At 50.9% G+C, this 21,141-nt stretch overlaps 1 protein-coding gene across 1 annotated transcript; it reads right to left on the bottom strand.

The window, feature by feature from the left end:
* Window positions 1-8: 8 nt before the first annotated feature.
* Window positions 9-20,546, bottom strand: BPIFB1 (BPI fold containing family B member 1). Its single transcript, XM_065892748.1, has 15 exons — window positions 20,432-20,546; window positions 17,709-17,844; window positions 16,899-17,006; window positions 15,830-15,979; window positions 14,979-15,060; window positions 11,854-11,917; window positions 9,711-9,796; window positions 8,534-8,713; window positions 7,533-7,586; window positions 6,893-7,051; window positions 4,725-4,792; window positions 3,781-3,826; window positions 2,619-2,682; window positions 1,591-1,667; window positions 9-41 (listed from the first exon to the last, which is right to left on the bottom strand). The coding sequence occupies exons 1-15, from the start codon at window positions 20,544-20,546 to the stop codon at window positions 9-11; spliced, it is 1,422 nt and encodes a 473-aa protein (XP_065748820.1).
* Between the last annotated feature and the right edge of the window lie 595 nt (window positions 20,547-21,141).

Here is a 21,141-nt window from a genome sequence, read left to right as displayed (position 1 = left end):
CTGAGGTTCTACGAGGAGGCCGGGGTGACCACAAGGGCATCCTGGAATTGGAGGAGAAAAGTCAAAAAAGTTTTTTTTAACATTCTGCCTTTTTGTGGTTTATGCTAGTTTATCCTCCACAAGGTGACTGCTGGTATTGGGGGTCATGACCTTGAACTCACTCATAAAATATTCTTGGGAGGGTCAGAGCAGGAGCATCTGTGTGTGAACAGTGACACCATGCAGGGGCCTGGGGCACAGGTAAAGTATCTGGGTGCAAAGTCTGGGATTATATAGGACTGTTGTCCCCAGGCCCAGCAGATCAACAAAACTCCCAAGAAGTTTTGGGAAATGTAGATTCCTGGCTGTATCCATTGGGCCCCAGGCAGCTAAATTTTTAACAACACTCTGCCTTTTTTGAGGAAACTAAGTGTGACGCAAGGAATGTAGCCTATTAGATTTCCCCCAACATTCTATTATGATAATTTTCAAATATACAGCAAAGTTGCAAGAATTTTATAGTGAACACTTGTATACTCATCACCTAGATTCTACCATTAACTTTTTTAAAGCCATACTTGTTTAATCTCGGATCTATCCTTTTCTTGGGGGGCCATGCTGCGCATCTTGTGGGATCTTAGTTCCCCACCAGGGATTGAACTTGGGCCCTTGGCAGTGAAAGCACGGAGTCTTAACCACTAGACCGCCAGGGAATTCCCTCAAATCTATCCGTTTATTCATTCCTTTGACTAGATTTTAAAACATATTATATTGTAAGGCTATTATAAAAAGGATATCAGTGTGTTGCTAGTCCAAAACAAATTAATAGAGCAAAACAGGAAATTTGGAAAAAGCAGATCCAAAGCGTGAAATGATACCTTTCTAACCCAAACTGCAAATGATGCTTTGCAACTTGATTAAAAAAAAAAAAAAAAAAGAGGACAGTCGCTAAATGCCCTCTAATAAGAGATACATGAAATATACTAAGCTTCAGCCACCCAGCTGGATGGACACCTGTTGTGTCCATCCAACATGAATTAAATGCAGTATGTGTCTTAGATAAACTGCTTATATTATAATTGAATCATTGTATGTAGTTCATTAGTGCATGGCCTGTATATTTAGACATCTGCTGGTTTTATGGGTGAGGAACCTGGGCTCAGAGAGGCCAAAGGATCTGCCTGAGGGCCCCTGGCTAGAGAGAGAGGCAGAGTTAGCATTTGAACTGATCCTCTGGTCCTCGAGTCTAGACCCAGCCTAGGTATCGTGCACAGTATGCTGTCATAATTCTCCATCAAAGCCAGCTGAAGCATGGAGGGTGGGCAGCTGAAAATGAGTCAAACGTCAACCTGCCTTTGAAGCCAGTTAACAAAGCCTCCTACCCTTCCCTCTGCCAGGTGGGATGACAGGTAAGATAGAAAAGGCTGGAGGTTTATGACTCCAGGCTAGGACAGCCATCCTCTTCCGCTTACAGATGAGGACATGAGGCCCTGAGAGAGAAGGGACTTGCCCAAGGTCCCCCATAAGTGACCAGAGGGGCCAGGATTGGAGAGCAGCACCCACCTCCCATCCCTGGGCTCTCCCTGCGACTGTATGTTTAACCCCACTCACCTCTGTCAGGGACCACGAAGCTGCCTCAAATCCCAAGGCCTTCACCATTGACACTGAGATCCCGGTTCTTAATTTGCCTGAAATCACAAGTGTGGTCAGAGAATGGTGGGCCTGGGGTGGGATTGGGCAGCTGTGGGAGGCTCACAGTTCCTCGACGTGGCACTCCCGACTCAGACTGCCCCTTTTGCCTCTCCCTGTTCTCCAGCCCTAGCGTCCACCCAGCCTCATCTCCCCATTCTTTGTCTCCAGCCCCAGCTTCTGGCTGCTCCAAAAGGTACCCTCACATCCTCTCCTGCTCCTGCTCAAGAAACATCAGGGCCTCCCATCATCCACAACACGTGCCTATGCTTTGAGATTTCTTACTCTAATAAAACAAAGACATGACAAAAGTCAGAGGTTACCAATTCTCCCCATCCCCAAGACCTGGGGCTGAACGGGAATAATTCCAACCTTTTCTCTTGGCTTCCTCCACTACTGACACAAATAACAGCCAACAACAGCAAAGGCTAAGAACTGTTGAACACTGACTGTATCAGGCACCCCCTCTCTGCCCCCATACAAACATCTTCTCCTTTATGCCTCTGAGGAAGGTGCTCTTATTTTCCCATTTTACAGAGGGAGAAACTGAGGCTCAGGATGATAAGGCAGCTTGTCCAAGGCCAGGCAGCCAGCAAGAAGGGGAATCAGCACTTGAGCCCGGGTCTATCGGAGGCACATTGGGTGTGCTCTAGTTGTCTGTTTCCACCTTGTCTCTCTCCTGCTGTCAGCCCTGTGAGCCTGGGACATTGCCATGCATGCCTAGGCTCTGGCATGAGTGAAGGAATTGGGCTGGGATGCTGGAGATGGGAAAGCTTATTTCCAGGTGGGTGACCTGGAAGGCTTCCTGGAGGAGGCAGAATTAGAACTAGGCTCTGAGGATAGGTGGAAAATAAATGAAAGGGGCCCCAAATGGAGACACAGGCAGGAGAAGTAAAGCACCTGCCCTCAATGCCCTGGGGACCAGGGGGATGGACAGCAAAGGGACGCACCGTTCTCGTTTGGCAGCAGGACGGAGGCAAGGATCTTGTTGGTGAAGTCTTTCAGAAGTTCAGGCTGTGAAAGAGAAGGGGCCCCATCACCCTGGCTGAGAATCTGAAGTCCTCCCAGCCATTGCTAGGATGGGCACAGTCCCGCCCTGTGGTGAGCGCAGCTTGTGGAGATGCTGAATCTCAGGTTCCTGACTGGTCAGAACTGCAAGGAAGGGCTCCACGGACAAGACAGGCTGTGGGGGGAGGGGTGGGGCACAAACCAGGTGGCCCTAGATCCAGCAGGTAGGGGACTGGGGTACGTTTGTGGGATGCATCCCTTGCCCCCAATCTCAAGGGCTCCACCGCTCTGTTTCAGCAGAATTCTCCAAGGGAATTTCACCCTGTTTCCCGAGTTTTTGACTTCTCAAGGGAAGCCAGAAGTCCTGATTTTCATGTGGAAACCTCCCCATTAAAAAATATTTGTCGGGCTTCCCTGGTGGCGCAGTGGTTGGGAGTCCGCCTGCCGAAGCAGGGGACACGGGTTTGTGCCCCGGTCCGGGAAGATCCCACATGCCGCGGAGCAGCTGGGCCCGTGAGCCATGGCCGCTGCGCGTCCGGAGCCTGTGCTCTGCAACGGGAGAGGCCACAGCAGTGAGAGGCCCGCGTACCGCAAAAAAAAAATTTGTCAAAAAAATTAAAATAACAAAAGGGTGGGAAAATTTGCCCCTCTCCAAAACATAGAAACAAATACCCCACCACAGCAGAAGACAGGATTCAACCAATTTGAGATCTCTGATTCAGTCTGACTCAGGGAAACTGAGGACTGGGGGGAAGGGGCTGTCCAGGGTCACCACTGAGGTGAGTGTATATGAGCAAAATGAGATGTGAATAAAGGAGATTTGTTTCTGATTTAGGGTCAGAACTTTACAGAAGGGAAGTCTGTGTGTATCTGTGTATTTGTGAATGTGTGTATTCTCAGCTGTGTCTGGCATACAGTAGGTGCTCAGTAAACACCTGAACCAGGAGGTTGGACTTTGAGGCTGAGATCGGGGAGGCTGGCCAGCTCACCATGGGGCTGCCCGTGGGGACCTTGTTCAAAGCAAATCCTGGGCAATGTCTGCTTCTGAGATGGACTATCCTCGGCAATCCCCTGCATACCCAGGGAAAATCTGTTCATACTCACATTGAACAGGCCAATGGCTGAGTTCATCAGGTGAATCTGATCAGAGCTGCAACAGAAGATGCTCATGAGGCTGGTCCCTCGGAGTCCCATTCATTCATTCACCAACTACTTACTGAGCACCTATTGTATACCAGACACGGTGCAGGCTCTGGATGAACAGCAGTGACCCAAATAAAATCCTTGCTTCACGGAGCTTACATTGTAATGCATGGGGGGTGCAGGGGGAGATAGCAAACAAATAGTTGCCCAAAGAGCAGGCAGAAAGATCACCCTCAGGAGTGAGGACCATGGTGGACTGAGGAGCTCTTTCTCCTTCTAAAGGGGGTACCCTAATTCCTAGCTCCACTGTTTGTTGCCATGTAGGAATGCAGGCCATGGCGGCCAGATATTCTGATTTGTATATGTTGGCGACTAATTTATATTAAAAAACCTAACCCTATGTGGGCTGATGAAAACACATCCATGGGCTTGATTTGTCCCAGGAGGCTCCAGTTTGCAAGCCCTGAACTCCCTTTGGGGCAGCAGGAGGGTGGTGGGATGAGGGGAGGACAGGCAGGGTTGTAGGAGGCAGCGGGAGCCATGTGCTGCTGGGCTGGGCTCCATGGGGGCTCAGCATCTGGGCATGACTGTCACTGCCACTCTCTTGATGTCCAAAATGGGCTGCCCCAGGCCGAGGGGATGGTGCTGGGCGGCCCCTTCCCGCGTGGCCAGGGTCAGCCTGCCCCGTGACTGCTGCAAGGCCATGTCCCTCTCTGCTTTCTCTCACACTCAGTCCTTGACAGTAGGACGGTCCCGGCAAGACAGCCTTTCTGCCTGTCCTGAAGCAGCCTTCACTCACACTGTCACCCCAGAGGCTCAGAACACTGGGTGTTTAAAGAAACCAGTGGTCACCAGACAGGACTCATTTTCATCACCAGAATCTTCACAGTGATTTTCATGTTTACCTGATTTTGTTAAAGTTGAGCATAAGTAGGTCACCTCTGGTGTAAAACTGAGCTTCTGAGGTGGCTTCCTGCAACAAGAGAAACCCAGGCCCCATTTATTTAGAGGATGTGTCAGGTGTAGAGTGTGGGGTTCTGCAAGGAGGCTCTGGGACCAAGCTGACACCGTCTGAATCTCAGCTGTTGGCTGTGACCTTGGGAAAGGGTCTGACCGCTGTGGGCCTCAAATTCCTTCTTTATTGGGCTGGTACCTGTACCCACTCCCCATTGAAGAGACTGCACAGAGGATTACTGATCATGACAATGGTGACAGTAGCCAGTACACACGGAGCCCTCACTGTGTGTCAGGTGGTGTTTTAAGAGCTTTATCTGATCATCTCCTTTGATCCTCACGACTCTTGTGAAGTGAGTCCTATTATTACCCCATTGTAGAGGTGAGGAAACTGAGGGCCAGACAGGATGGTAAATCTTAACCGGTTATTATTATTGGAAAGGTCAGAAACTAAGCCAGGCCTCAAACGTAGGTGCCGAAGATATCCATCATCTTGACCCATGGGCTGGGGTGAGCCCAAGTGCCAGGCTCCAGCTCCAGGGCAGCTGCACCCAGAGAACAAACTTCTCCTGCAGGCCTGGGCTTGGTGACCTTTTGAAAAGTGCCTGCCATTGGCCATGGAGGGGAAGTCCCCAGGGAGTGAGGCTGGCCAGGGGCAGTCTACTTCCCCTGCTGGTTGGGGGCTCAGAGTATCCTCCCACACAGGAAACCAGGGCACTGTGCCTCCTGTAGTTGTGTGAATGGTGCCCGCTGACGTGGCGTGTGGACAGCCTGCACAGGACATGCAGCGACCCTCCTGTAAGGAGAGTGTAACGTTAGCCTCCAACAACCAGGTGATGTCCAGATTCCTCGGCCTCACTTATCCAGGGCCCAGCCATGAACCTTGCCTCGTCTCTTTCTTCTCCCTGTCCTCTGTAGCATGCAGCTGGTGGCCCGCTCAGGTCCATTTTTTGGGTGGGGTATCATTCTTCAGCTGAACGCAGCTGCTAGCAGTGCCCAGCCTTCCCCTTGTCTGGGGAACTGCCCTTGCTGGAGCGGAGCGGCCTTGCTGGGAGGTTATGCTGTGCCTACTCTGGGGGCAGTTATGGCCAACAACCGAAAGACAAGGGGGAACAAAAGGCCAACCTTCTTGTTTCAGCCTGGGCTCGACTCTGTGGTGCCACCATGCTCCAGAGCTCTCTGTGGGGTGAAGCAGAAGCGAGCCTCCAGCTGAGACCACATCCTTGCTCAGTCCTTCTCCTGGGAGCTCTCCCTCAATACATCACTTTTATGAGTCTTTGTCTCGGGCCTGTTTCTAAGGGCCCCATCTAAGATACCTTCCTACTGGGCTTGCCCTTTGATGACTTCCAGCCCCATACCTTTACGCACAGGGTCCCCCTATATAGAAGCTCTGAGATCTGACCTGCTGGGGTTACTGCAAAAATCAATTAAGAACTTACTTGGAGCTGATTTAGTTCTGTTCATATTTCAGAAGAGGAATTACCCCTTTCCCTCTCAGCCCTGTGGTTTGGATAGAGCCAAACCCAATCCCCCACTCCTGTGTGTTTGTGTGTGTGTGTCCCAGCTCAGAAAATTTACATACTTCGTTTTTCTGGCCACACTGGTTGGTTCATGAGTGGGCATTTGACCCTAACTCAGCCAATGAGAGTCAGGTTTGGAAGTTCTGCTGGAACTACTGGGAAAGAGAAGCTTTTCCATTGGGGTTGCCAAGTGGATAGGTTATAAGCCTGATGTAGCTTGGGGGCACTTCCATGAAGGGATAACCTGCCTGAGGATGAAGGTAGCACAAAGAAAAACAAGGGAAGAGAGAAGAATGAAGATGACATAGCTTGAACACCTGGATCCAGCTATTCCTGAAGCTATCTTGACCTAGACTTTTCAGTTATATGAGCTAATAGAATTCATTTTGTGCATGTGAATTAAATTTCTGCCCAAAGATCCTGACTAATAAAGAGCTGGGCCCCCAAATCTCCTGATTCTTGGTTCAGAATTCCCTTCCCCTATCCCTCTGAGATAAAAGGAGTGGTGGAAAGGTTTAGCAAAGCAAGAGGGGTGAACAGGAACAGTGGACAGGGGTGTCCCCCAGGTTGCTGCCAACGTCTCAGACAACTGAACTCACAATGCCCAGGGTGAAGAAGGGGCGGTAGGCTTCACTGGTGGCAAATACTTCCAGTATGATCAGTTGGGCCACCTTGGCATTGCCCTGGTCCACAAGGAGCTCTGGGGTCTCCTGAGTCAGGATCTTCACGATTTGTGTGCGCCCCAGCTGATTTGCTGCCTGAAAGGACATCAGACCCACATGTGACCTCCCAAGTGCCTCACCATGGCCTGCCGGCCCCATGCAGCCCCATGTGGTCTGGCCACTGTCAACCTTCCTGGACTCCCTGCTTCCTCAGATCTTGGAATAGACTGTTGCTCTCCCCATCTCACAGCCTTTGGTTTTGCTTCTCCCTATATCTGGAATACTTTTCCCTTCAGGGAAGCCCTTCCTAATCTCCCAGACTCTATCAGTAGTGCTCTCATAACCCCTAGAATCTGTCCTTTGTCACCACACTTGTAACTGAATTATTATCTGTGTAATTATTTGATTCAGGTCAAACTGTACTGTTAGATTGAAATATCCGTGAGGACTGGGACCAGTCTGTTACAGTCACCAGTGCTCGAAGGACAGAGCAGTTCCACACGTACTTTACTCCCCAGAGGCCAGTAGACAGACCACAGCAAACACCCTTCAGGCTGCAGATGGCAAATGGACCAACCTTTTCACTGATCACCTTGATGCTTGACTTCAGCCTGCGGGCCGTCTCAGGAAGCTAAGGAAGAGAGGAAGCCAGAGCAGGTCCACTGGTGGGGAGAGGGGAGACACACCTCCAGCAGCCCCACTGCTGGGATCCCCCAAACCCCAGAAAAGCTGGGAGGACCTGGTGGTCCAGTGCACATGTCAGTCCCTGGTGGGAAACATCCCCTATGTCAGCGGCTGTGGAGAATGAAGTCCCCGCCGGCCTGGACTTTTATTGTGGGTTGGTGGTGCTCGTGGGTCTGTGGGCGGCTGGCTCCCTGTTCTCAGAGGACATAGAGAATCAACCGAATTCTTACTATAGTCATGAATGTGGTTGCTGGTGACCACTCCCCTTTTCTTGTCATCCCAGCCCCTCACCCTGACTTCTAATCCCCGAGATTTTGGTGATCTGTTGTCTGTCAGCTGATCTGAAGTCCTGTCCCACTCCCCTAACTTTGGGCCAACCTATCCCCTTCTGGGCCTCGATTTCCCCATCGGTCACCCCGGTGAGGTGGCACACTCCAGTTGACTAGGGGTGGTTTTCTGCTGTGCTGGGTTGATCAGGATTCTGCGGCTGTGTCAGCATCCAGGGTCAACAGGAAGGAGGGCCCCGAGAGATTAGTGATGTCTGCCGTGGGTCCTGCAGTGGACGGCGGTGGTGCAATCACCATCCCAGGGCCAGTCAGAATCTAAAATGCCCTTTGGACAGGCCTGTTATTTGGTAGAGGAAGCAGACGTTTCAGGTTCCAGGAGGGCAGAACTAGGACTGGTGCTGGATGTTACAGGGAGGTTTTCAGCTTTGGAGTTATATTTCAGAGGCAGGGTCTGTTCGAGAAGGGAGTGAGCTCTCCATCACTGGAGGTATGTAAGCTGAGCCTGACAGATGGTGCCTGCTTAGGGGTCCTTGTGTCCCCGTTGATTCAGGAAATCCCCATAATGCGGCAGAGGTGGCTTCACGCTCTGTCCCATGCTGAGGCTTACCACATAGTGCAACAGGACAATGATTTCTTCTGGAGGGAGCAAGGCAGCTACTGCAGCATTCACCGTATCCTTCCTCATGGTGAGGCTGAAAGGGCTGTGGTATAGGGAGGGCAGATTCAGGGAATCCACACTGTCATTGAACAGCTTAGTCACCTTTCCTTCCGAGTCCACCAACTTGGCCTAAGGAGACACAGAGCAGAAAGTTGTCTGGGAACTTTAACTCCACGACGTATCCAGTAATAACCTAGAAGGAAATGACACCATTCAGCTTGTTTCCCTTTTTGCATTTGCTGCCAGGAAACTCAGTCTGGCATTCAGTGCTTTGCTGTAGATGATGACTTATCTCAGGTGCCTAGCAACATCTACTGCACTTGCACCCCTCAGGTAATCTCTGATTTTTAAAAAATCTAGATGTCTTATGTGGCATTTAGGTTTCAATTTCTCAGATACCTCACAAACACTTTAGATGAAGGGAAAATTCAAGACTGCAACAGAACGGATGGAAATGTTTGATGCTGCTGTTTTCCGAGGATCCATGAAAACTGGTCTGAGATTCACGCTCCGTTGCTTGAACTGGTCCCTGAGGGCGTCCAGCCCCAGTGTGGGTGGGAGGCTCCACATTTTATAGAGAACTGATGGTTACTGGTTTCTTGCCAGGCCCCATGCAGCCTCATTTCTTCCTCTCCTTGGTGACCATTGTTATTACATTTTACAGATCAGGAAATTGAGGCTTAGAGGGGTGAAGAAACTTGCCCAAAGTCACACACCAGGGAGCTGTGGAGCTGGGAGAGAAACTTAGGTCTGTGTGATCCTCAATGATGTGTCTCCATCCTGCGCTCTTGTCCAAGGTCACCAGATATTTGAGGAATGGAAGGGGCTTGCCTGCAAGAAAGGCCAAGAACCCCACACACTCTGGACCCTGACTGGAAAAATCAGGGTTGGAGGAAATCAGGTCACTGGGGTCCATGTTCTGTGTGTGGCTTCCAGCTGCTGATTTTTCTCCATCAGAATGGTTTACATGGGACACATTCAGCCTGTTGAGATTCTTCTAAATCAGCCTGTGTGTCCTAACTGTGGCGTTTTTCTCCCCTGAAACAGACCCATGGTGTCTGACCCTTGGGGGTCAGAGAAGGGCAGTGATGTCCCCACTTTCTCCTTGAGGTCCCATGACACTCACCCCCAGGATGAGATGAACAACATTATGGTCGATGGCAGGAGACATAAAGTCAAACTCCAGATGGTCAGAGTTGAGAGAAACAGGCACTGCTCAGGGAGAAGAAGAAAGTTCTGTGAGGGCGGAGGACAGTATTGGATGGGATGGTTTGGGGCTGCTTTGGGCTGGAACAGCATTATTGCATGAGGTGGAGTAAGGGGAGGGGCAGGCGTAATGATGATGTCGATAAGGACCATGATAAAATGATGATGGGGCTTCCCTGGTGGCGCAGTGGTTAAGAATCTGCCGGCTAATGCAGGGGACACGGGTTTGAACCCTGGTCTGGGAGGATCCCACATGCCACGGAGAAACTAGGCCCATGAGCCACAACTACTGAACCTGCATGTCTGGAGCCTGTGCTCCGCAACAAGAGAGGCCGCGATAGTGAGAGGCCCGCGCACTGCGATGAAGAGTGGCCCCCGCTTGCCACAACTAGAGAAAGCCCTCAGACAGAAACGAAGACCCAACATAGCAAAAATAAATAAATTAATAAACTCCTATCCGCAACATCTAAAAAAAAAAAAAAAGATGATGATGATACTGACTGACATTTATTGAGCATATATCAAGCACCAGGTAATGTGTTAAACTTTTACATGTGTTAGCTCATGGAATCCTCACAATAACCTTAGGAAGTAGGTCCTACAATTACCCTCATTTTACACATGGGGAAAGCAAGGCTCACAAAAGTGAAGTGACTTGCTCAAGGGCATACTGTGAAAAGATCTGAACCCAGTCGGTCCTATGCCAACGTTCTGGTTTGGAACAAAACTGACCTACTGCTTATACCTGTCTACCTCCCCCACCAGACTGATCTGCACCCCGCCCCAGGGTCTGGGTCTGTGCTAGGGATTGCGTGCGTTTGCCTTGGGATTCCCCACTTGGCCGCCAGATGGCGGTGGCGTCTCATGTGCCCGGGCGGAAAATAGAGAGGACAAGGGAGGGGCGCAGAGGCGGGCGGGGAAGCTGGTCGTTGGTCTGCCTACTCCTCGGGGAGACCTCCTGCCCTGCCCCTGGGGAGCAGGGAAGCCGGACAGACTTGGGTTGGAGCCCCAGCAGCCTTGGCTAGCTTCTTCCTGCCTCTGAACCTCAGTTTCCTCATCTTAAAATGGGGATAGAGTAGTATACCTGCCTCATAGGTTGTACAGGACTGGTACCTAGTAAAGTTGGCTCAAATCTGAATTAAACCACACTTGGAACTTGAAGAATTGGGTTAAAGCCTTCCCCTATCACTAATTTCCTCTGTGGACCTGGACAAATGATTTCATTTCTGAGCCTCAGTTTCCTTATCTGTGAAGTGGGGTAATGATCCACTCCACTTCATGGAGTTGTCTGAGGAGTCAGTAAGATAGTGTATATAAAATACTCAGCCCAAGGGCTTGGCCCAAAGCAGGTGCTCTATGGGTGCTGAATGCCTATTGATTCCATTCTCTTCTTTCCACTCCTCTCTGGTGGCTTTGAATGAACCTCTTCAGATCCCAAAAGAGTAGATGGTAGAATTTTCTTCTTCCTACCAATTCCCTCTCTGAGGGGTCCAAGAACTCAGAATTTCACTGTGAGTGATCTGAGGATACAATTTATTTCTTCCCTAGTAGCCCATAGTAGTCTCTGATCACCCATCCATCCATCCATCCATCCATCTATCCACCCATCCAGCACACATCTGTAAGCACCTCTCTGTGCCAGGCAGAGAACCTGCTATGTATCTGGAACTTTCCCATAAACTTTTAAGCCTCACTAACAATTCTGTGAGGTAGGGCTGCATAAACCCCATTTTATAGATGAGGAAACAGAATAAGGAGGTGGAGTTGGCTTTTTCAAAGCCATGGAGCAAATCAGTGGCAGAACTGGGATTTGAACTTGCGTTTATCTGGGGCACCCACTGGCTCACATAGAACCTTGCACATACTGTGTGCTCATGAAGTCACAGTTGTGGTGATTTCCTGTCTGCTCATCCTGGGCAGGGATCCGATGATTCTTGTCTCACTGGCTCCTGGGCCAAGTTGCTGCTCAAGCCTGATGGGGGGAGGCCTGCCTTGGGCAGGGCCAGGGCCTGGAGGCCAGCTCAGCGGTCAAGGAGAAAGGTATGAGAGAGCAGCGCACCTACCCATCGTCAGGTTCAGGAGGTCCTCACGCATGTCCTCAAAGGCTGCCTTGATCACAGGGCACAGCTGCAACAGCACAAATGCAGGGCCTCCATCAGCCAGGGGCCAGCACATAGCCCCACAGTGACCCATGCCCAGCCCTCCCGCGCTGAGTCCCATCCCTGTGCCCACGGCCAGCCAGATTTGCACCCATGGGATTGAGGACTCAGTGGTGCATCTACGTCCCCAGCCATCACCACTGCTCAGAGCCTGTCACAGCCTCTGGTGTCACTTGGCATCTTTTGCAATGGTTTGTCCCTTGCCCTGTGTCCAGGGCGTGCCTGTCCTGTCAGCTGTCCTCCCCTCAGACTCACCTTGTTCACAAGAGCCCACGTTTCCATAGGAGGGAAATGGAGAATGCGTTCCTTCATTCACTTCTTGAGTCAACACTAGGTACTGACTTCCTTCCACGTGTCAGGTTAGAATACAGGCCAGCAAGACAGACCCAACCAGACTTGCGAACAACCTCTGTGGGTTTCTAGCTCCAACATATCTCTTTGTCCCCCAAACTCTTCTCCCCTCAAAACTGCAGCAGTTCTCAGCAGGGGAGGATTTTGTCTCCCAAGAGACATTTGGAAATTTCTGAAGGCATTTTCAGTTGTCACAGTTTAGGGGGAGTGTTACTAGCATCTAGTAGGTGGAGGCCAGGGATGCTACTAAACATCCCTCAATGCACAGGATGGCCGCCACAACAAAGAATTAGGGGGCCCCAATGTCCATAGTGACAACCTCTGGCCTGAGCTGTTCTTCTTGGGCAGGAAGTTAAACAATTGACTTACTTGACCATGGGGCCCAAACGCCTTGTTCTCTGCTCTAGGTGGCCTGTTTTCCAGGGCAGTGCTCTGAGATTTTGTCATTTTGTCTTAGGTACAATTTCCCCGGTGAAGAACCTTCTGATTGACCACCCATTGCTACTCTCGAGAAATGACAATGCACTTTGACGAATGTTAATTTTTCCTATGAAAATCCTGTTCCCTGCTCCAGCTGCTTTGCCAACCCTGAACCCAGGAAGGATGGAGGAGTTGAGCTCAGAGACTCCCAGCATTCACTGCCTGTTCCTCATGGGAAGGGTGTCGCTGGCACCCTCTGCATCTTCTCCCACAATTCCCCTTCCTTCAGTTCCACCCCTGGGTCTCAACCCTGGCTACATATTAGAATCCTCTTCTGGGGCAGCTAGGATCCTCTGGGATACCAGGGCCCCACCAGGCCAATTAAATCTGAATCTTTCAGGTCGAGCCCTGATATCAGTATTTTGAAAAGCCTTCCCAAGAGGTTCTGATGTGCATTTGGGATTGGGACCCACATATTGACACTGAAAGGGGCATCAGCATTTTCTAGATGGGCTCCTGCCAGATTTAAACATGCTGCGCCTTTTTCCCTTCATGCCAAGTAAAATATTCATAGGACTGCAGTTTCAAATCCAGTGATTCATGGTGGGAAACCACGATGATTAATGGAATGCCAGTTTTCTCAAATTGTTCACTTTATTTGGCTTTTCACCCTTAAAAACAGATATCATGCAAAGAACATTTTATAATCCCAAGTTCTTGCCATCTTTTCTAGTGGAAGACACATCTTTAGCTATTAAAGTATAATGCCAGTTAAAATATGATTTTGCTGGAGGCTGGGAAAAAATTTCCAGCTGGGCTCTACTTTAAGAAACTTCCACCTTTAAATAGAAAAAAAAATTTCTTAAGAGAAAAAGTACCTCACATAAGTAAAGCTAAGTTTTACAGAATTATTTACTTTCAAAGTCCTTTCAGAAGGCTCTCTGGAATGGTTTTAAGAAGTATTAAATACGGTGCAGCTATTAAAATAGTTATGATTATCATACAACGGCATAGGAAATAGACATACTGTAGAGGGTATCAAATAATATTGATGTCGAGTGCAGCCACATAAAAATCTGAGTGCACGTGGATGGAGATTTGGAAAACAACATGCAAAAGAAAAAATAACCGCCAAGTTAAGGTTGAAGGATTATGGGTATTTTTTTCCCAAAAGTTTTGGTTATAATAGTGTGTTTTCCATTCAAAAAAGATTTTTTATTAAAAATATATTAATTATTTGACAAGGTGCTTTTATTATTTATTTATTTCATTTTGGCCATGCAGCGCAATGCGGCACGCAGGATCTTAGTCCCGTGACCAGGGATCGAACCTGCACTCCCTGCAGTTGAAGCGTGGAGTCTTAACCACTGGGCTGCCAGGGAAGTCCCTGACAAGGTGTTTTTAACCCCAGGAGAATCACTGTTGTGAACACATCTTGGAATTTACAGTGAAAATCAATGGTCACGGTGGATGAATCCAACTTATAGAGTTTTAGTTTACCTGTGACATTGAAGGGACATATAAAATGAGATGGATTGGTGTTTATGAATAAGAAACATAAGAAAAATAAGTGCAACAAGACCTGGTGGGTGACAAACCCCTGATGACACAACCAGGATGGTGTGAGGCCCTGGTGCGCTCGAGCCAGCTTGGACCAATTTACGAGGGCCAACTGTTAAATTTTTAGGAATATCTGAGCTTGGTGCTAAACCTGACATTATTAAAAATTAAGTTGTATAAACTTACAATTAAATAAGTTATGCTAAGATCAAAGTCAATGAAAACTCAAAACTCATTACTTCCTAATTATTTTGTTTTATTTTGCTGTTATCTATTGTTCTTAGCTTATTTACATCTATTGTATCTGCATGGTGGAAATGCCATACAAGAGTGGGCTACCAGGCATCTCTTCCTGACTCTGCTCAGTGACATCACACTAGTAGCTTGAAATTGGCAACGGAAGGGGTGTTTACATCAAGGAAATCAGTAAATGTTACAAATCAGAGCTCCCTTCCTTCAACCAACCCCTCCTGAGTCAATTGTAAGCAATTTATCAGCACATCACTGTTCAAGGTCCCCTGGCTGACTTTGGGGAGTTTCATTACCTTGACCTCAAGAATCCACTGCTGAAAGAGTGACCCAAGCCCAGAAGCTTCCCACTCGAGGAAACACAGGTCCCTTAGCACCAGCGTGCAGTTCCATCCCCAACCACAGGGGGCGCAGGCTTCACAGGCCAGAGAGACTCTGATTCCACTTACCTCGCTTTTCACCAGTTTGGGCAGGGCTGGCACCAGGAGGCTTATGACCTTGTCAGCTAAGGAGTTGAGCAGGAAGGAGTGCCTTCCCAAGAGGAGAAGAGGAGAGAGATGAGGCAGGGTCAGAGATGATCACCCCTCCCCTGTTTTACAGAAGGGGAGACTGAGTCCAGAGGAGGAAGGAACTTGCCCAAGGCACAGGGCCTATTAGAAACAAGGCTGGGGTAGACCCTGAGCCTGGTGTAGACAGTGGCAGACAGTTCTCAGGGACAGGGCCTGGGGCTTGTCTTTAGGAATTCGTGCTGGACACTGGGATGAGGGCAGTTGGCATCCCCCCCCATCCTCCTGCTAAGGAGAGGTGGAGGGAAGCACCATGTCTTTGAGCATCTTTTGCGTGCCCTGCCCTCAGCTGAGTGCTTAGCGCCGCTGCCCTGTTAATCCTCTCACTGTGGCCTGGAAGGTGAGGCATGGGGAGGTGACTTGCCCAGCGTCACCTGGACAGTAAATGAAGGAGACACGTTTGCCTGACTCCACAGTTTATACCCATGGCTCCACCCTAGTCTACCTGTGTGGTTTGAGGGGCCTAGGAAAGAGCCTCCTCTCCACCTTCAAAAGTTTGCCCCAATTTCTGGCATGATGCCTGACATCCCGTCATTATCACTTCACCCTTGATATCTTGAGCTCTCTTTGACATCACAGATTTCCTGGAGGGAGCTCCAGATCAGGAGTCAGGAGAGATAAGTCCTTTTCTTTCTGTGGGCTTCAATGTTCTCCATCTGTAACACGGGGCCAGAACACCACCTGGCTTCCCTCCCAGGCATGCCAGGAGCCCAGTGGGAGGAGGTCACACTCACTTATGTAGCAGGCTGATGTGCAGCCTCCCGTGGGTGTTGGAGCAGTTGCTGAGGACCAGGCGGGAGTGGTCTCTCTCGCTAGTCTCCACGCGGATGATGGCTTGGGCCTCCACCTCCATGTGCAGCTCCACAATGGTCTTGACCAGGGGCCTGGGAGTGGAGGAGCCCCATGCTGTGAGCTCCATCCCAGCTTCAGGCTGGATCAAGCCAAGCCTGCTTTCCACCTCTGTCTCCTGGCTCTCACTCCTCCCTTCTCAGGCTCCTCGCTGGGTTCTCCTCATCTCCTCAACTGTTGACTTCATTGTGTCCCAGGCTCAGTTTCTGGATTCCTCTCCTGGTTTAAATCCTCTGCATATGTCAGTAGCTTCCAAACTTATACTCACTTCTCAAATGTCTTACAGTCATCTCAGGTTTAACATGTACAAACTGAACTATGGATGCTTCCCCGAATCCTCTCCTCTCATGATCTTCCCTGTTTTGTTTGCTGGCCACTCCATGCTACCTTGACCCCTCAATCTCCCCTCTCCTCCCGCCCCACCCCGAGCCCCCATTCAATCTGTCAGGAAATCCTGTTGTGTCCTCCGAGACATATTTGGAATCTGTCTACTTCTCACCACCTTCCTGTTCCTAAACCCCAGTCCACGCTATTATTGTCTCCTCCTGAATTATTGCAGTAGCTTCTGGATAGCCTCCCTGTCTCCACTCTTGCCCCCATACACAGCAGCCAGAGGGCTTCTTGAAGAATGTGAAATCATGTCATGTCCCTCCTCTGCTTAGAGCCCTGCACGGCTCCCATCTCGCTTGGTAAAACCAAGTCTTCACCTTGACCCACAAGGCCCTGTACGATCTGGCCCCAGATGCATACGGGGGCACCACCTCACTGGCCCCTTTCCCCGCTCTCATTCCGTTCTGTGAACAAGGCAAGTGCACTCTTGCCTGAGGGCCTTTGCACTTGCTCTTTCCTCTGCTTGGAACTCTCTTTTCCAGACACCTGCATGGAGGATGGGGGTGGGGAGAATGAGTGGAGGAAACTGTCAGGCCAGCTGTGCCTGACTGAGGGGACACTCACGTGTTGAATCCAGCTACCATGTCCAGGGGAACATTGATCATCAGCTCCCGGCCATCATGTAGGGGTTGCACCTGCAGCTGGAGGATGCTGGCTGAGGTGACTTTCAGCCTGGATGGGACACGAGAGAGATGAGATTCATGCCTCATGTTCACTGAGCATCGTCCCCAGACCAGCTTCCCTCCATCTTTCCTGTCTCCAACCCCCCAGTGCCCAGCCAGCAGCTGGACCCAAGCCCTGTGTGCTGACTCCTCCTCAGCACGGTCTTGCCCCCATCCTTCTCCTCTCCCCTGCCCGCAACACTTCCATGGCTCCCCCATCACTTAGGAGATGAATCCAAGCTCCTGGGGCTGACTTGTAAGACCATCTGAGCCCTGGCCTTCCGGTCTCTCCCTCTTGGCCTTGGGGTCTGAGCACCAGCCACTCTGACCCTCCCCTCCCCCTCCCCATGCCTTTACTCAGGCCAGTCCCTCTGCCTGGAATGCCATTTCTTCTTGTCTCCTGGTGAGCATGGAGTCATTGGCTCACCTGTCCCCTCCACTGAGAAGCATCGCCTTATCCCTTCACCCTCCCACACCGGGTGACCTTCCTCTGAGGTCACCCCCCTTAGGGTTCCTGGGTCACTCTCTTACGGTTATTGTTACTCCTCTGGGAGCCTCCGAGGGAGAGGCTTTGTTTGAGCCATCCTTCACGGTCAGGCACAGAGCTGATACCAACCAATGCTTGTTGACCGATTGATGGAGCGTGCAAAGCGTGTCCCGGGCAGATGTGTGGGCAAAGAGCTAGCTCCCGACTTGGTTCTGCTCCACTTACTGGATGATATGCTTCAGGATGGACCTCACCAGGCTGCTGAATACGCCCCTGGTCGACTCCTTCTTCATGGCACTGAGCAGCGGCAGCTGCCGCAGGGTGTTGATAGCATCGTGATCCTTCAGTTTCTGTGTCAGCCCTGGAGACAGATCCCAGGGATTAGGGTCCAGCAGGGGGGGCAAGAAGGATGGCTTGGTGGGGGCTCCAGGCTGGGAGGGGACATCACACAGGGCTACGTGGACTGGGATATAAGGTGAGGCTATGGATGGCTCCATTCTGATCATCTCCACTGGGTAAATGTGGCCTGGAGGACGATGGTCCAGATGGGTCGCTTTCACATGAAGACTGTGGCTGGGCACGGGTGGGACCATTCACACCCTTGAACATTGCCAGCCTCTGCCGGGAGTGTTGGCCAGGACACCTGGCACGTGGACCTGCAACTCTCTCCCTAGCCAGGGGCAAACACTCTGGAGCCAAGAGGCAGGGAGCTCATAAGGCCTTGTTTGGGGCCGTTTTGCTGCTGAAACTCACTTGCTAATGATTCTCTGACATCCATACCCTATGGGCCTATTGTCCAAAGAGCCCCAGGTGCTGAGTAGAGAAAGGAAGAGCCAGGACCCCTGGGTTCTGGTCACTGTTGGACTTTTTTTTCCTGACAGCTGGAGCCCATTTGACTTGTGTGCCGAGCAGGTCAGAGTGCTGGAGAGCTGATGCTCCAGAAGAAAACCTCAGCCAATGACTGACGGGAATTGGTGTATAAATACCCCAGCTCCCTCCACCCTCGGGCAGGATGACTTAGGTGTGTCGCCGCCCCGTGGGGACACTGTATCCCAGAGTCCCTGTGTGTTGGTGCCTCTCAGAGACAAAGTGGGCCTTTTTGCCTGCCCTGTGACAATGGAGCTGGTCCCTGTAAATATTCCTCCTCTGCCAGCTGGCGCACTGTTCAGCACAGTCAGTAGAGGCTCTGGAGGGACGTGGGGGAGGAAGGAGCTTCCCCTCCTGGCCCTGGTGCTCCTCTTGCCAGACTCCAGTGGCATCACCTCCCAGAGCTTCAGGCTGTGAGTTGAGTGGACTCCCATGGGCAGCCCGTGCTGGGGGCACCCCAGCTCCCTTCCAGGCAGTTACCCAGGGACAACTTCCCAGTGAGTCAACAGCAATCCCTTTGTCCAGGGGCTGCTTCCCAAAGAAATCCATTTGCTCCTTGGCAGACAGTTCTCTGCCAGGTGGCCTCAGCCTGCCAACCGTGGACCAGCTCTCACCCTGGACAGCTCAGGGACTTTCCCCACCATTCAAGGGGCTTCAACACGCTCCTCCCATGAGTTCTGGGGAGGATTCTCTCCTCCAAGTTTCTTCATTACTTGGATTTGAGCTCCCTACTGCATCCCAATCCCTAGGGTCTCATTTGGCGTTCTCACTTTTTTTCCTTTTAGCCAATTTTCCAGTATTCCAATTCCTGCTGATAATTCTTTATACAAACCCATCCGTTGGGCTTACTATGTGGTTTCTGCTCCTGACTGGCCCTGACTAACGCAGATGCCCACTAGGACTGAGCTGCAGCTCCCGGTGGTAACTGGCTTCCCCTTACCTGAGTTGCTTCCCGCTCTCTTGCAGGCATTTCCTGGGATCACCTCCAGAACAACCCACCTGCACACAGCTCCTGAACTCAGACTCTGCTGCTGGGGAACCTAAATGGCTGCTCTTCTCCAAGCTCCTTCTGGCTGAAATTCCACATGCTTGCAATTCAGTGTGGGCCCAAGGCACATATGCCTCCCCAAAGAGTGTCAAGAGCTCTCTGCTTCCCATCCCTCCTAGGGGTTCCCTCCTCTGGTTACAATGCCTGTCTGGCCCTGCAGGACCTGACCCATCCCTGCCCATCCAGATGCGGCCCAGACCCACTGCATACAGAGGATTGGTCTCTACTTGCTCCAGTGGGACCTCCAGAGCCCACTGATATTCTCCCTCTCAGGGGACAACACTGGAGCAGTGGTTCTCAACTGGGGCAGTGTGCCCTGGGAGACACTTGGCAATGTCTGTCGACATTTTTGGTGTCACAGCTGGGCCGAGGATGCTGCTAAACAGCTAGAGTGCACAGGACAGCCACCCACAACAAAGGTATTCGGCCCCCAAGGTCAGCAGTGCTGAGATTGAGAAGCTGAGCTGTAGAGGCCACTAAGCTCTTGTTACTTCCTGTAACAAGAAGGTTGTTGTTACTTCCCAACAACCTAGGGAGGCGGAGCCTCTTCCAGAGGAGGAAACCGAGGCTCAGGGAGTTACCAGGGCCACAGAGCTGGAGCGTGATAAAGCTGTGCCCGTGGCCCAGGCGGCCAGACTCCCAGCTGAGGGTCTTCGCTCTGGAGACTAGTTGCACCCTGGGCCTAACTCAGAAGAGGTGCTCTGGCAAAGGGGTTTAAGTGAGAGCAGCCGGAGAGCAGTTGCATCCTCGCATGGAGTGGCCGCACACCCCTTCTGCAGGCCACGAGACCTCAGAGTAGTGTGTTTTGGAATCGTGGAATTTAAGAAGAAGGGGATCTTGGAATCATGGACTCTTGAGGATCGTAGACACTCCCAAATTTTGTAACTCACCCAATCAAGTCTCACCCAAGACCTGGGATCCCAACAATGCCCTGCATACCCCCGGTGATGGGGAACTCTCTCCCTCCTTTGGAGGGCTGCTTTACCTGCCCCCTTGCCTTATGGTGGTGAGGCCTTGGGCGGCCAAGACTTACTTTGTTTGATGACTTCTGGGCCGAGGCTGAGAACCGCAGGAGGGCTGAGGGTGGCTCCCACCAGATTGGCTGCCAGCAAACCACAGAGGAAGGTGAAGGTCCGTGGGCTGGCCATCTTCTTGGGGGTGGGCAGGTGGCCCATGGCACAACCTGGGGTGAGCATAGAGGGCCCTGTTAGCTGGGCAGAGAGACCCAGGCCAGGCCCACCACGCCTGGTGACTTGGGGCATGGAGTCCAGGAGAGGCTGTTTAGTGAGATGGTCAATAGAGTGGGCTCTGTAGCCCTACTGGGTCTCTGTGTCCTTAGACAATCAACTTAACCTCTCTGTGCCTCAGTTTTCTCATCTGGAAAATGGGTATCATAACCACTACTTCATGGAGTCGGGATTAAATGAGTTAATATCTAGAAAGCATTTAGCACAGTGCCTTTCGCATGGCAAGCACTTGGAAGATATTAGCTATTTTCTTACAAGACAAAACAGTGCTCAGGACAAAACACTTCTGCTTCTTCACTTCCTCAGCCAACTTCACTTCCTGGGGTTCCCCTCTTGCTTTACAAATTTCCAGTCTTTCCAAGCTGCTTGAAGTTCCCAGAACTTACCTCGCTCTCTCCTTTGTGTGCGTTTGCCCTGCTCTTCCTGCTTTCTTATCTGCCTGCTGAACTCCTGTTCATTCTTGAAAACTGCTTACGTGTCCCTTTCTCTGTAAAGC

The sequence above is a fragment of the Phocoena phocoena genome, chromosome 15, assembly GCF_963924675.1.
Source record: "Phocoena phocoena chromosome 15, mPhoPho1.1, whole genome shotgun sequence".
NCBI lineage: Eukaryota > Metazoa > Chordata > Mammalia > Artiodactyla > Phocoenidae > Phocoena > Phocoena phocoena.
The sequence above is the reverse complement of the archived record's forward strand: the minus strand, read 5'-3'. Positions and strand labels throughout refer to the sequence as shown.